This window comes from Malaya genurostris, chromosome 1, assembly GCF_030247185.1.
Source record: "Malaya genurostris strain Urasoe2022 chromosome 1, Malgen_1.1, whole genome shotgun sequence".
Lineage (NCBI taxonomy): Eukaryota > Metazoa > Arthropoda > Insecta > Diptera > Culicidae > Malaya > Malaya genurostris.
This window is the reverse complement of record NC_080570.1, coordinates 8,496,719-8,509,634: the sequence shown is the minus strand read 5'-3', so window position 1 is coordinate 8,509,634 and position 12,916 is coordinate 8,496,719. Positions and strand designations below refer to the sequence as shown.

The following is a 12,916-nucleotide window of genomic DNA, read 5'->3' as shown; positions in this document are numbered from 1 at the left end:
ATGTTAACTATAAAAACATTAGTAAAAGAGATATTCACCCCTAGAAGCCTTTTTCAAATTTTAAACAAGGATAATAATTTGAATTTCATCAACCGGAAAACCTAATGTGATGCGAATGCGACATGCAAGATATGGCAGTTGATTTGCTGAATATTAGTAAAAACCATTTCGGAACTTCAGCAAACGTTCATTTGATTACAGAGTTCGTTACATCATTTTTTTTTTGTTACAATGAGGCTCTACCCTTGAGGTCATTTGCCTTTTCGAGTCAGAATTGTTCACCCTATATACAGGGCTTGAATGGAATAGAACCACTTTTGAATCATACTTAGCTTTCAGCTCAAACCAATCGAAGTGTGTCATGTGCAAACTAAAACTGTCAAAGACCAAACAAGAAAATCAGACTTTCGAAGAATATTTTCAACTGAATAAGACATTTTTAACAACACGTTTCAAGAATATACAATTGCAATGCAGGAAATTGTGTTTATCTTTTATTTAGTGAATATTATTACCATGACATTAGGATTTAAAATTACCGTTTAGAAACAAAAGGTATTTCGATTCATTTCGTGAATCTTTGCGATCTACGAAAGTGAGCTCAGAAACGTAACGTGATACGTGTCTTTCGTGTAAAACCAATTTTAAAACTGTAGAATACTGAACAAATGCACTCGGAACAATTACAAACAAACAGTTAAAAACATTTACTCGATGTCATCATCGCTATCGAGAATTATCTTAAAGGAAAACGGTTGAAAAACATATCCCAATCCTTCGTAGAATTTACTCATGAATTCAACCCTGTGTGAAGAAAAACATTTTAAGTAAAAAAAATTACCGTAATCGGAATAGTATTTCGCTTACCAGTGGAGACGCAAAGTGTGCAGGAACGCCGACAGACCTTCCATCATCACGAGAATGGCCAACGTGAAGAAAGCCCAAGCCGCAAACACAAAGTAAACCATGACTGCACCCTTGTAGGAGTCTTGCTTCAGTCCAATCGAAAGTACCATGTTCCAAAGCACTTCCGAAAGTTCTGGAAAAGAAAAATTGACAGTTAGTTCCGAACACCTGTCACCTGTCCGTGAAGTAAGTGAACTACTTACGAGCATGGGCAAGTGAAAGAGCCCACAGACGAAGATAGGACGCGGTGTGCGACACGGTACTCAACACATATTCGATCGTGTGAATCGCTTGGTGGATGAAAATTTCGCTCATTGGTTCTTCATCGTGGTCACCGTGCACCGCCGATTTGTTTGATTCGTCATTCGTTTCAGGTGATCCATTTACGGTGCCATTTTGGGTATGTTTCTTCAGCTGGTTCTTCCGGGTGTACATGATGTAAAATGGCTTCCCCAGCAGCATCCATGGAATGCAGATGACGGCAATACAGACGAATGTGAGCTGCAGCGATGACTGACTTGGGAACATAAACTCGTCACAACCGTGCAGGGGTTGGCCCTTCTTGAACAGCATCATGTTGATGAACATGATCAGAACCGACGGAGCGCATCCGGGTGTGTGCGGTTGGAAGTCCGTTTTGGCAGTGTACTGAACCCATTTCAGGAACATCATGAACACCATATAGGCAAACAGCAGAACCAGGAATATTATCTGCGGTAGAAATTCCAGCACGATGCTGATTCGTCTCTTGAAAAAGTTGTAATTAACTACGCTCATACAGACTCCAAATATCATGTGCAGTACTCCGAAAATAATGGACAATTTCATTTTGTATGAATTTAAGAAAATGATTTTATTGCTGGCCAACTGCCAAACGGGATCCAATCCGATCGGGTAAACTTCGGTTCCTAAATCGACGGAACTCGGGTTCAAAGTTAGTTCCTTGTTTTTCATCACCGTAGAAACATTATAATTGATACTCCACGAACTTCCGAAAAGGTTCATCGATTTGGAAAACACATCGTTGTACATGAAACCGTTGTACATGGAAAACAAACCCATCAGGAAGATGATGTACCGACCACCGAAGAAAATGTTCCATATTTCGTTGTTGGACTTTTTGGCACCCAACTTTTTCTCGCCGTTTACCATCCAAAATCCAAACAATGTCATAATCAATCCATGACCCAAATCACCAAACATAATACCGAACAGAAACGGAAAAGTGATGATCGTATACAGAGCCGGGTTTGCCTCGCGGTACGAAGCAATTCCGTAAGCATCGATCAAATTCTGAAAACCTCTCGTAAATTTGTTAGTTCGGTTGAACGTCGGAGGAGCCTCGTTCGTTCCGATGACATTCAAAAATGAAGGAATGGTACTGCCAACGACAGCCGACCCATCCGAAAGGGCTTTCTGTACGAGCGGAAGATCCAACACCGAAACCCAACATTCCCCGATCAGACACTTTTTGGTCACATCCATGTTGAACAGATTCATCGTGTGGTAGATGGCCTTCATCTTCTTCACCATGACCCTCCAGCGCGGTAGTTCCTTCGCAACCGTTGACAGTACCCGAGACCGATGATCCTGGGTTTGATTCAAAACCATGTTCAAATCTTCCAGTCGGATGCGAACCCCCTTCACCATTTCGTCCCGTTCATCCGCAGCACTAGGGCACGGATACAGCGAGGCGTGGTAGCCGGCGCATACTTTCTTAATTCTAGCTTTCAGCTGTTCGCCTTGAAAGAAAGCAGCGAATACGGTTTTGTAAATGTTGGTACCCTATGACGAACGAAAACAAATTAACATTTAACACAAAGGATCCCGGTTGAACCCACTTACCGTGGCCGGATCTTCGAGGGGAGTTTCCAGTTCGACTTGGCGCAAGTAAACATTTCCACGGGAAACTCTCCACAGCATCCGTTCGAAGCCCGGAACCTTTTCCCGTTGGATGACACCGGCCACAAAGGCTAGATGACTTCCCGTTCGAGCGGTCGGTGTATCATCGACTATCAAATTATTTCTGGTGGCGTCCGGGTTGTTGGCGGAAACTTCCTGATCGAAGAAAAATCCATTGGTCCGCTCCAGCACATTCTTCAGCTCCGTCAGCTCCAGGTAGTTGGACTTTAGATTGACGGCATTCTGCGACAGTTCCATGATTTCATTCTCCGTCTTCTCCAGATGAGCCTCCAGATCGATGATCTCACGTGGATTCGGAGCCTGCGGTAGGTCTTCGTAAATGTCCGCCACCTTGATGTTATCCTTTTTCACCTCGGCATTCACGTAGCGCAGTTTCCGTTCCATCTCATCGCAGCGACGAACCTCACTTACGAACTTCCGCTGGAACGCGTTGACATCCGTGTTCAACTGTGAAAAAAGGTCGGGATCATCATCTCGATCGACTGTATAATAATGGCTACTCACGTCACGAAACTGAACCGCTCCGATCTCACCCAATGCTGACACGGACGTGTAGGCAGCTTCCGGTTGGATGAACATCTGGCACAAGGCCATCTCCTCACTTCGGAACATTGATCCCATCTTGCTGGATCGTGTCGGAAGCCTTTCTGTATCCGAAAAGAAAAAAAAAGGTGAAGGAATTGATGGGCGATCGTTATGATAAAGTTGAACTCCAGTTTTGATTCTAAATAATCGCACCGTTTTCGACTTTCGAGCTACTTTCTAGCCAATGTTCACAACAACCACATCCGTTTAGGTTTCTTCGTTTTGTGCAAATAATACTACAAAGGGACAGACATTTTAGTACCACCGGACAATTTATTTCTGAATTGAAAAAGTAGACAGACTTGTGTTCTAAAATATGGTAAAAAATGAAATAAGAAGTAACAAAAACGTTACTTTACCTCTTAGTTGAACAAACTTTTGAATAAACATTTAAAAATATTTTTTCATATTTTTTTTCGAATCGAAACTAAAATTCGAAATAGAATATGGACTTAGGAACGTCACACATATTCTAACACACAATTAATTAAGGCGGGGCTAAAGAAAGTAAAAAAAGTTGCCAGGTCGCAAATTTAAGTTAATACTGACACTAGCTTCTTTGGATCGGTTTTTGGATGTACAATAAATTTAAATGAATGCAAAAATTCTGTAGCACGGTACGAACAGAACCATTGTTGCAGCTGAGTGAAAAGGCTCTCTTCAAATACTACGTCACTACTCGTTTGCAATCGATGTGGAGGGACTAATGAGAGCCAAAAAATAAATACTTAGCCTTAGCGCTGTCTAAGATTTCGATGAACGAACACTAGGGTGCCAATGCTTAGGTTTATGTCTAATTTATTTAAGCGGCAGTGCTCAAAAGTTCAAGCTCTTCAAAAAAAAGTTATCATGAAAGATTTGAGCTCAATCGGATATGGATATGGGTAAGTTCCCATGAAATTTCCGAAATCGAAAAAAAATGTTTGAGGCCAAATGTGTTAGAATTGAACGAAACGTCGGGATCTAGTTTCATCTCGAAAAAAAAAACCATGCAAAATATCTTAGAGTTGCGATATCCCATATCCGATTCAGCTCAAATTTTTCATAGGAACTTTCTTTGAGGTGCTTAAACTTTTGAGCACTGCCGCTTACCGAAATTAGACATGACCCTAAAATGGTGGCACTCTAATGAACATGGCCTCGAACTTGCACTTGGATTCGTACATGGACTTGAACTGCGACTTGGATGTGAACTCGGATCTGGTTTTCAAACTTGGATTTGAACCTGGACTTTCAACTAGGACTTGGGTATTGAACTTGGATTTGAAATAAGACTTTCAAATTGGATTTAGATTGGGACTTGAAGCTGAATTTGAAATTTTAACCTTCAACTTGGATTTGAGTTTTCAACATGAACTAGGATTTGCACTTGAACGTGGATTTGGACTTGAACTGAGGTTTGGACTAGGAATTGCACATTCATTTGGACTGGGTCTAGGACTTTGACTAAGCCTTGGACAGGGACTCAGACTAGGACTCGGAAGTGGATTCGAAATCTTAACATGGACTTGAACTTTCAACTTGGACTTCTAACATTAACTGAGACTTGAATTAGGACTGCGACTTTGAGCTTGACTCTGAGTTTTAACGTGGACTTCGAATTTTAACTTGAACATGAACTTTCAACTTTCAACTTTAAACTAAGATTTTCAGCTAGGGTATGGACTTGGACTTGCAGTTGAACGTGGATTTGGACTGGGATTTGGAGTTGTACTTGGACATGGACTTAGACTAGTATTTGGGTGTCTTTAAACATGGAATTGTAATTACAAATTTAAGTACCAAGCCAAGCTCACTTCCAAATTAGACTTAGACTCTCAACTTGAATTTGAATCGGACTGGGTCTAGGACTTGGACTGAGCCTTGGACTGGGACTTAGACTAGGACTTGGTAGTGAACTCGGAACCTTAACATGGATTTGAACTAAAACTTTCAATTTGGGTATGGCACTTCAATTTGAATTTGGACTGAGACTTGGATGTAAACTCGGTCCTGATTTTTAAACTTGGAATTTTAACTCCAAATTAAAAGACCAAGTCAAGTTCACTTCCAACTGGGACATAGATTTTCAGCTTAGGTTTGGATCTGGACTGGGTTTAGGACTTGGACTTTTAACATGAACTTGAACTGAGACTTTCAACTTGGATTCGGACTGCGACTTTGAGCTAGACTTGGAATTTTAACATGGACTTGAATTTTCAACTTGAACTTGAACTAAGACTTTTAACTTGGATATGGACTTACAGTTGAACGTGGATTTGGACTGGAACTTAAATGTCAACTCGGACTTGATCTTTAAACTTGGAGTTTTAACTCCAAGTTAAAAGATCAAGTCAAGTTCACTTCCAACTTCAACGTGGAATTTGGATTTGAACTTGGACTTGGTCTATTACTTAGACTTGTACAGAGCCTTGGACTTGGACTAGAACTTGGACTAGGACTGAGCCCTGGAGTTGTACTTGGACTGACACTAAGACTTGGAATTTCACCTTCAAGTTAATTTTTTTACGATTTTCAACGATATCAAACCAGCTAGAGATTATGAGAGGGGAAGGAATATGAAATTATAGAGCCATAGTACTCAAGGAAGAGCAAGGATGTGAAGATAAAATGCGGATAAGTGAGGGTCATTTAAGTAAGCAGAAGGATAGTAAATGGCAAACGATCTTTGCCTTTACTTTCTGACATATCAGAGACTCGGATGATTCGTATCGCTAAGATGCCTAAGTTCGACTCCTCTGGTAGAAGGTAAAAGTTTAGATACGAGAAGCCTTCTGCTTACTAAAATGACCCTTGTCACGCCTCACTTTGCCGCACTTTACCTTCACATCCTTGCTCTTCCTTGAGTACTATGGCTCTATAATTTCATATTCTCTCCCCTCTCATAATCTCTAGCTGGTTTGATATCGTTAAAAACCGTAAAAAGTAAAAATTACTGACTGACCAGAAGTCATAAATAAAAAAGTAAAAGCTTCAAGTTAAAGTTCACTTCCACTTGGCTGTAGACTTTCAACTTGGATTTGAACCAGGTCTAGGATTTGGACTTGAACTGTGACTGAGCCTTGGATTTGAACTAGGTCTTGGTCATGGACTCGAATTTAAATTTACCCCCGGCCTCAAATTTGAATTAGGGCTTGGACTAGAATTTCGACCTAACAACACTAGGACCTTGAATTTACCTTAGACTCCAAATTTACTTTAGGCTTGTCCAAATTCGGCCGTAGACTCAAATTTGGAATTTAAGTTTGAAATAGGACTCAGACTTGGATTTAGAATTGGACTTGAGCTGGTATTGTAATATAAATTTCGACTCAGATTAACATTTGGGCTTGGACTTGGACTGCAATTTAATTTTGGGATAGAACTCACACTTGCATTTGGGCTTGGATTTCGACTTGTGTTTAAATTTGGGATAGCACTTGGTTTTGGGGTTGGACTCGGACATTGATTCAAATTTGGACTTGAGTTTCAGTTTGGGATTGGGACTCGGACTTGAACTTCAACTTGGGCTAGGATTTGGATTTGATCTTTGAAGGAAAATTCTGAATTAGAGTTGTATAACTTGAATTTAAATCTACACTTCGCCTTAAATTGGAATTTTGGCTTGCACTAGGACTTGGGTTTGCCTTAAACTCGTACTAGGACTTGGAAATGGGATTGGACTCAAGTTTGAAATTGAAATTGAACTGAGATTAAAATTTTGAAAGAATATGAATTTGGGATTCTACCCGGACTTGGACTTGGGCTCAACCTTGAGTGTTGGCTTGAACTTGAGTTTAAATTTGGTATCGGATTCGGACTTGAACTTGCACTAGGATTTATACTTGGACTCAGACTTAGATTTGGAGTTAAGCATGAATTCTAATTTAGGATCGGACTTGGTATTGAATTTAAACTTGGACTTGGATTTAAATTTGGGCTCGGACTCGGACCTCAATTAAGACTTGCTCTAGAATTTGACGATGAACTCGTACTGGGATTTAGACTTGAATTTGAATTCTAATTGGAATTTTAATACATTCTGAGATCAGATTTCAATTTGGGCTTGGACTTGGATAAAGAATTTGAGTTTGAACTGTAGCATGGATGTCGATACGGCTTTGGACTTGGATTTAGTTTTAGACTTTGATTCGAAGTTGGCTTGAACATTGATTCAAATTTGTGCAGGACTTTAAACTCAGACTTGAACTTTAAATATTATGAACTTGCAATTCTAACTGGGAATTTCACTTGGATTTGACCTTGGACTAGGACTTAGATTAACACTTGGACTTTGTCTCAGACTTGGAGTTAAATTACAACTTGAACTTAGATTTATATTCGGAATTTTTCTTAGAGTTAGATTTCAACTTCAACTTGGATTAGGACTTGAACTCGACTAGAACTTCAATTTGAAGATGGATTTAGACTTGGACTTGTATTAGAGCTAAGATTTGGACTTGGAGTTCGGTCTAGATTTGGATTTGGACTGTAAAATGGCCATCCCAAGTGAAGATTGGTCAACTACGGTGAACACTCTATCTCTGAATGTACGTTCTACTATTGATTTTATCACCTCATATTTCATAAGCCGTCTCCACGTTCTGTAGTTTATCTGCACCCTGTCTGTTTCAACAGAGTTCGCAGCCGACTCGTAGGTATTCAAGGACTATTGCATGGCCAGTGTTGTGATCCTATTAACAATAAGAAGTTAGGACTCGAACATACGACACTGATAGATCAGCACCTTATGCGTTGAACTACCGACCTGGGCATTCAATATAAACATTTATGAAAATAAAGTACCACCGGAGCTCTTCTTATACTGTTATGAGTTATGCCCAAAGTAAAGGATCTTGCAGAATTGTTTTTTTTTTTTGATAATTACAACAGCAGGTCGAATGTAAGGCCAATCTCATAAGTTTTTATTTATGAGCTTTTAAACTTCAGTACATTCAAATAAATACAGTAAAAAGGATAGAAACGCTACGCTAAACGCTTAAATTCCGAAGGGCTTTGAAAATATCTTGATTAAGTTCTAGTTAGTACGCCAAAACTTTGAGTATTAACCGCCATAACAACAACAGCTGGATTCCAATATGGATTTTTTTTCCGATGATAAAATGAAGTCAAACGACAATTTTCGAATTGCGTGATGAAGAATAAACTGTACGTTCCTGTTCATCATTTTAAAAACGACGATGATTTACAGAGCCAAGAAGGATTTCATTTGGTATGAAGAATTATTAGAAATATTGAAGAAAACAAATCGTACAATCCGAGGTTGACATTCTATGCGAGCTTATGATTATTTTGAATTTGATAACAGTTGGAATAAATCAAAGCTTTTATAAAACATAGATCTTCTTGGAGCGATAAGCTGCTATGCTTAGGATGGCGATTATCGGTTCAGCCGTTCCAGAGCTATGCAGAAGTATTTGAACAAATGATTTTTCCTAAATCTAATGTGTCATACCAAAAAATGGCTTGATGAGTGTTATCCATACTCTGCACCGGGCGAATCAACAATTCGTAAGTGGTTTGCAAAATTTCGTACTGGTCATAGAGCACCGAAGACGATGAACGCAGTGGACGTCCAAAAGAGGCTGTTACCGATGAAAACGTGAAAAACACCACAAAATGATTTTCAATTACCGTAAAGTTAAGTTGATCGAGATAGCTGACACCCTAAAGATATCAAAGGAACGTGTTGAACATATTATTCACGAATATTTGGATATGAGAAAGCTTTGTGCAAAATGGGTGCCGCGTGAGCTCACAATCGATCAAAAACAACAACGAATTGATGATTCTGAGCAGTGTGAAATTGAACGAATTGGGGTTCGAATTGCTCCCTCATCCACCGTATTCTCCAGATTTGGCCCCCAGTGACTTTTTCCTGTTCTCAGACCTCAAGAGAATGCTCGCGGATAGAAAATTTAGAAGCAATGAAGAGGTAATCGCTGAAACTGAGGCCTATTTTGAGGCAAAGGACAAATCGTACTACAAAAATGGTTTCGAAAAGTTGGAAGATCGCTATAATCGCTGTATCGCCTCTGATGGCAATTATGTTGAATAATAAAAACGAATTTTGGCAAAAAGATGTGTGTTTCTATTGAACGATACGAACTTTTCAGCCGAACTGTTATAATCAGTACTGAAATACGTCTCCATGAAAGTTAAATAAAAAATCTCTTCATCCACATTTCTCCGAATAAAATTGCATCCGAGGTTGAAGCTCTATGCGAGCATTTGAATATTTTGAATTTGATAACAGCCGGAATTATTCAAAGCTTCTATAAAACATAGATCTTCTCGGAGCGATAGGCTACTGCTGCTTAGGTTGGCGATTACCGGTTCAACCATTCCAGAGCTATGCAGAAGTATTTGAACAAATGCTTTTTCCTAAATCTAATGTGTCAAGTTTGTGCGTGTAGTATAACTATCATTGTAATGAAATTACTTGCTCTAATGCTATGATAAAAAATAAACAATTGATTTAATTGGAACATTCAACATACAAATGTATCGAAAAATGCTTATAAATATCGCTCCCAACAACAGTGATTTAGCCCGTAGTAGAAAATTAGTTTGTGACGTAGAATCGGCCTCCATTGCGCTGGAGGCAACACAAGCGCACTATTTGAGCCTTGAATTCCATGTACGCTGCTGTACGTTGCTACCGAAGTGCTAACTACACTAAACACTGATCATATGACGTTTCATTAGCACTAGCTTGTTAGCATCACCTGTTTTGCCTGTTGAAGTTAAACCAAATTTCTAAAATATTGTATCAATATTGTTGGCTAGTGGAGTGCTGAAAAATGATTGATAACTGAAATGTTGGTTCCAACATAATTCATCGGTACAAAACCAGTCCCTCGGCAGTTTTGTACTTTATAATCACATCCAAGTGTGCGCTGACTTGTGGGTCTGCCTACAGGCAGTGAAGTTAAGCTGGCGGCAGCTCAACTGACTGTCAGTTTATGTCAAGGCTGCTGGCAATGGTTTGAAAGTTCAGCCTGCATGACATTTTAATTTAGCTCGGAAATCTTTTGAATAAACTAATCTGTTGAAAAGCGAATAATAGAAAGAACGAAAAGCAACACGCAATATTTCCTAGCTGGCTGGCAACAACCTTCTCCGGCAAGACACACATGATCAGTTCTCAGTTAGCATTGTGTGTGCCTCCAAGTGCAAAACAAGCATCTGAGACTATGATGATCGGTTGGTTATCCCCCGACGCCGTTCAGTCATCCACGTGATGATATTCTAGTGTAGGCACGGAAACAAACAAACAAACAAATCTATTCTTACCTTCAATTTCACAGTTCTTCGCAGGAAACAGTCGATCAGATCCTTTTGGTTGTTAGTTCACTTCGCTCGCTCAGAATGCTCCTGAGATGTTTTTTCCTCGAATGGTTACTCACAACTAACTAACCAAGCACTAGAGCTAATGTACGGACAGTCGGTCGGTCGGTCGGCTTTCGGATCTCGTAACTTGATAAGCAGCATATCACTGAACCGATCTACGGTCCGGATGATTGGTTACTGCTGCTGTTGCTGCTGCTGCCTCTCAACAGCTCCGAATGGTAAATGGCTTCGATGCGATCGAGACACAATAGCGTCATTTCACAAAACCGTCCCGCCACCTGGTGAAGTAAACAATTTCTGTGGTCACCTGGTTCGCGACAATAACTCAGATCCAACCAACAACCAACGATCACGCTCCGTCCGATTTGTGAATGATGACGATAATGAAAGCTAATTTGGCATTAGATTCTCTCCTCTGATTTTTTTTCTTTCTCTCTCTCTCTGCTCGTACTTAACTCGTCACACGCATATGCGATCGTTATTGCCATCACTGGTGCGCGATGAGGATGATGATGATCATTTCTTCCAGCCGGCAAAGAAATGGTCACTGCGATCGGCAGGGTTACCAATTAGCCAGATTTGGGTTTCGATCTAGCCAAATTCTTCAGTGGCTGCATCCAGACTCTTTCTGTGCGGAAGAGAAATCGTGATTTAGTTTGATTATTTTAAACAACATTTCGGTATTACAATCACAATTATTGAGTTATTGAACAGATTTCGTACTTAAATTAGAAGATTTTTCAAAACCAAATATACTGGCAACCCTTGTGGTCAGAGTTAATTTTTGTGGTGCCCAATTACTTACACACAGGCATGTAATTTTTTTATCGTCTCTGTGCTGAACAATTCAATCTTAGTTGGTACGAACAATAACCGAATGTGTCACATGGTTCTAGTTTTACCGTTTTTTCAGTCGCCATTGCTTGACTGGACAAATATTCATCGTATGCCCGCCATCACTGGGGCTTTACGTTAGTCAGTGCGTTATTGCCTTCGAAGTAACCAAATCATACTGATAAAGGAGGGTCAAGAGCTCGTGTTTACATTGAATCATTTTTGAATGTTTGAAATATAAACATATAAATTTGTAAACACTCTTCTTAAAATGCAAGTTGACATTTCTTAGTTCAGGAGGAGATCGCAGTAGGCGAGTATAAGGCTCCCATCAAAATGCATGAATATAATTTTAATATTAAAATTCTTTGCGGAAAGTTTTGCTCATTTAGAAGTTGGTTAACGTAACTGAAAGTTTGCTGGTATGCCAAAACATAGGCGATGGTTTTAATGGTTAACATTTTAATGGAAATTAAAGCCTATTGTGAGTAATAGCCTCAATATATGAGCAATTCCAGAAATGCTTAGCAGATCATCAGACTCAACCTTCTCCGATTTGGATGAAACTTTGCGCATGGCTTCAGTATGGCAAACCATAAGTTTTGAACCGATGGAGAGGTCAATCCGACTCACGACTGATTTTTAAAAAGGGTGTATGTATTTTTGCATTTCACAAAAATTGCCTTTTTAAAATCGTTGTAACTCGGAAACCGTTAATTGTACAAAAATGGCGTTCAGGAAGAAGTTGTAGGGAATCGATCGGGCACTCTAAAAATAATATACACTGAAAAAAACATTTGATTTTTTTTCTCAATAATTTAAAAATAAACCAAAAAAATTAAATAAAAAAAATTAGGGTTTCGATTTTTTTTTTGATAATCAGATTGCTGATTTTTAATAAAATCATGAGTCACAAGTTTTTCGCAAAAATATGCTGCAAATTCTTCTACTGGTTTGACAAATTTCTCCAGATCACATCTGTCAGTAGAAACCCATTGTTCAAATCTTATCTCAGTAAAATCACGTTCCTCGAAATTGTCTAAAACGCTTCTCTCCAGATCTTGTGTCGCTGGACAACTTTTGCATTCACGGAGGTTGCAGGATCTTTTTGATGAGTCACATAATAGCTTTTTCAAATAATAATTCTTATTATCATACTTGAAATATTGTTCAACATCATGAATCATTCTCATGGATTGTGCAAACACATATGTTATGTGAACCAGAACTTCGAAGCAACTTGCAGTGTTTTGGTCTTAATGCTGCAAATGTACTAAATCCAATATTTCGATCTGGAAATTCCTCCTTAAAACCC

At 39.3% G+C, this 12,916-nt stretch overlaps 1 protein-coding gene across 1 annotated transcript; it reads right to left on the bottom strand.

Annotated features, from left to right (window-relative positions):
* Nucleotides 1–454: 454 nt before the first annotated feature.
* On the bottom strand, nt 455–11,244 carry LOC131431583 (V-type proton ATPase 116 kDa subunit a 1-like). The gene is made up of 6 exons (XM_058597401.1): nt 10,711–11,244; nt 3,334–3,476; nt 2,752–3,276; nt 1,110–2,691; nt 868–1,039; nt 455–804 (listed from the first exon to the last, which is right to left on the bottom strand). The coding sequence occupies exons 2-6, from the start codon at nt 3,448–3,450 to the stop codon at nt 708–710; spliced, it is 2,493 nt and encodes an 830-aa protein (XP_058453384.1). The 5' UTR covers nt 3,451–3,476; nt 10,711–11,244; the 3' UTR covers nt 455–707.
* Between the last annotated feature and the right edge of the window lie 1,672 nt (nt 11,245–12,916).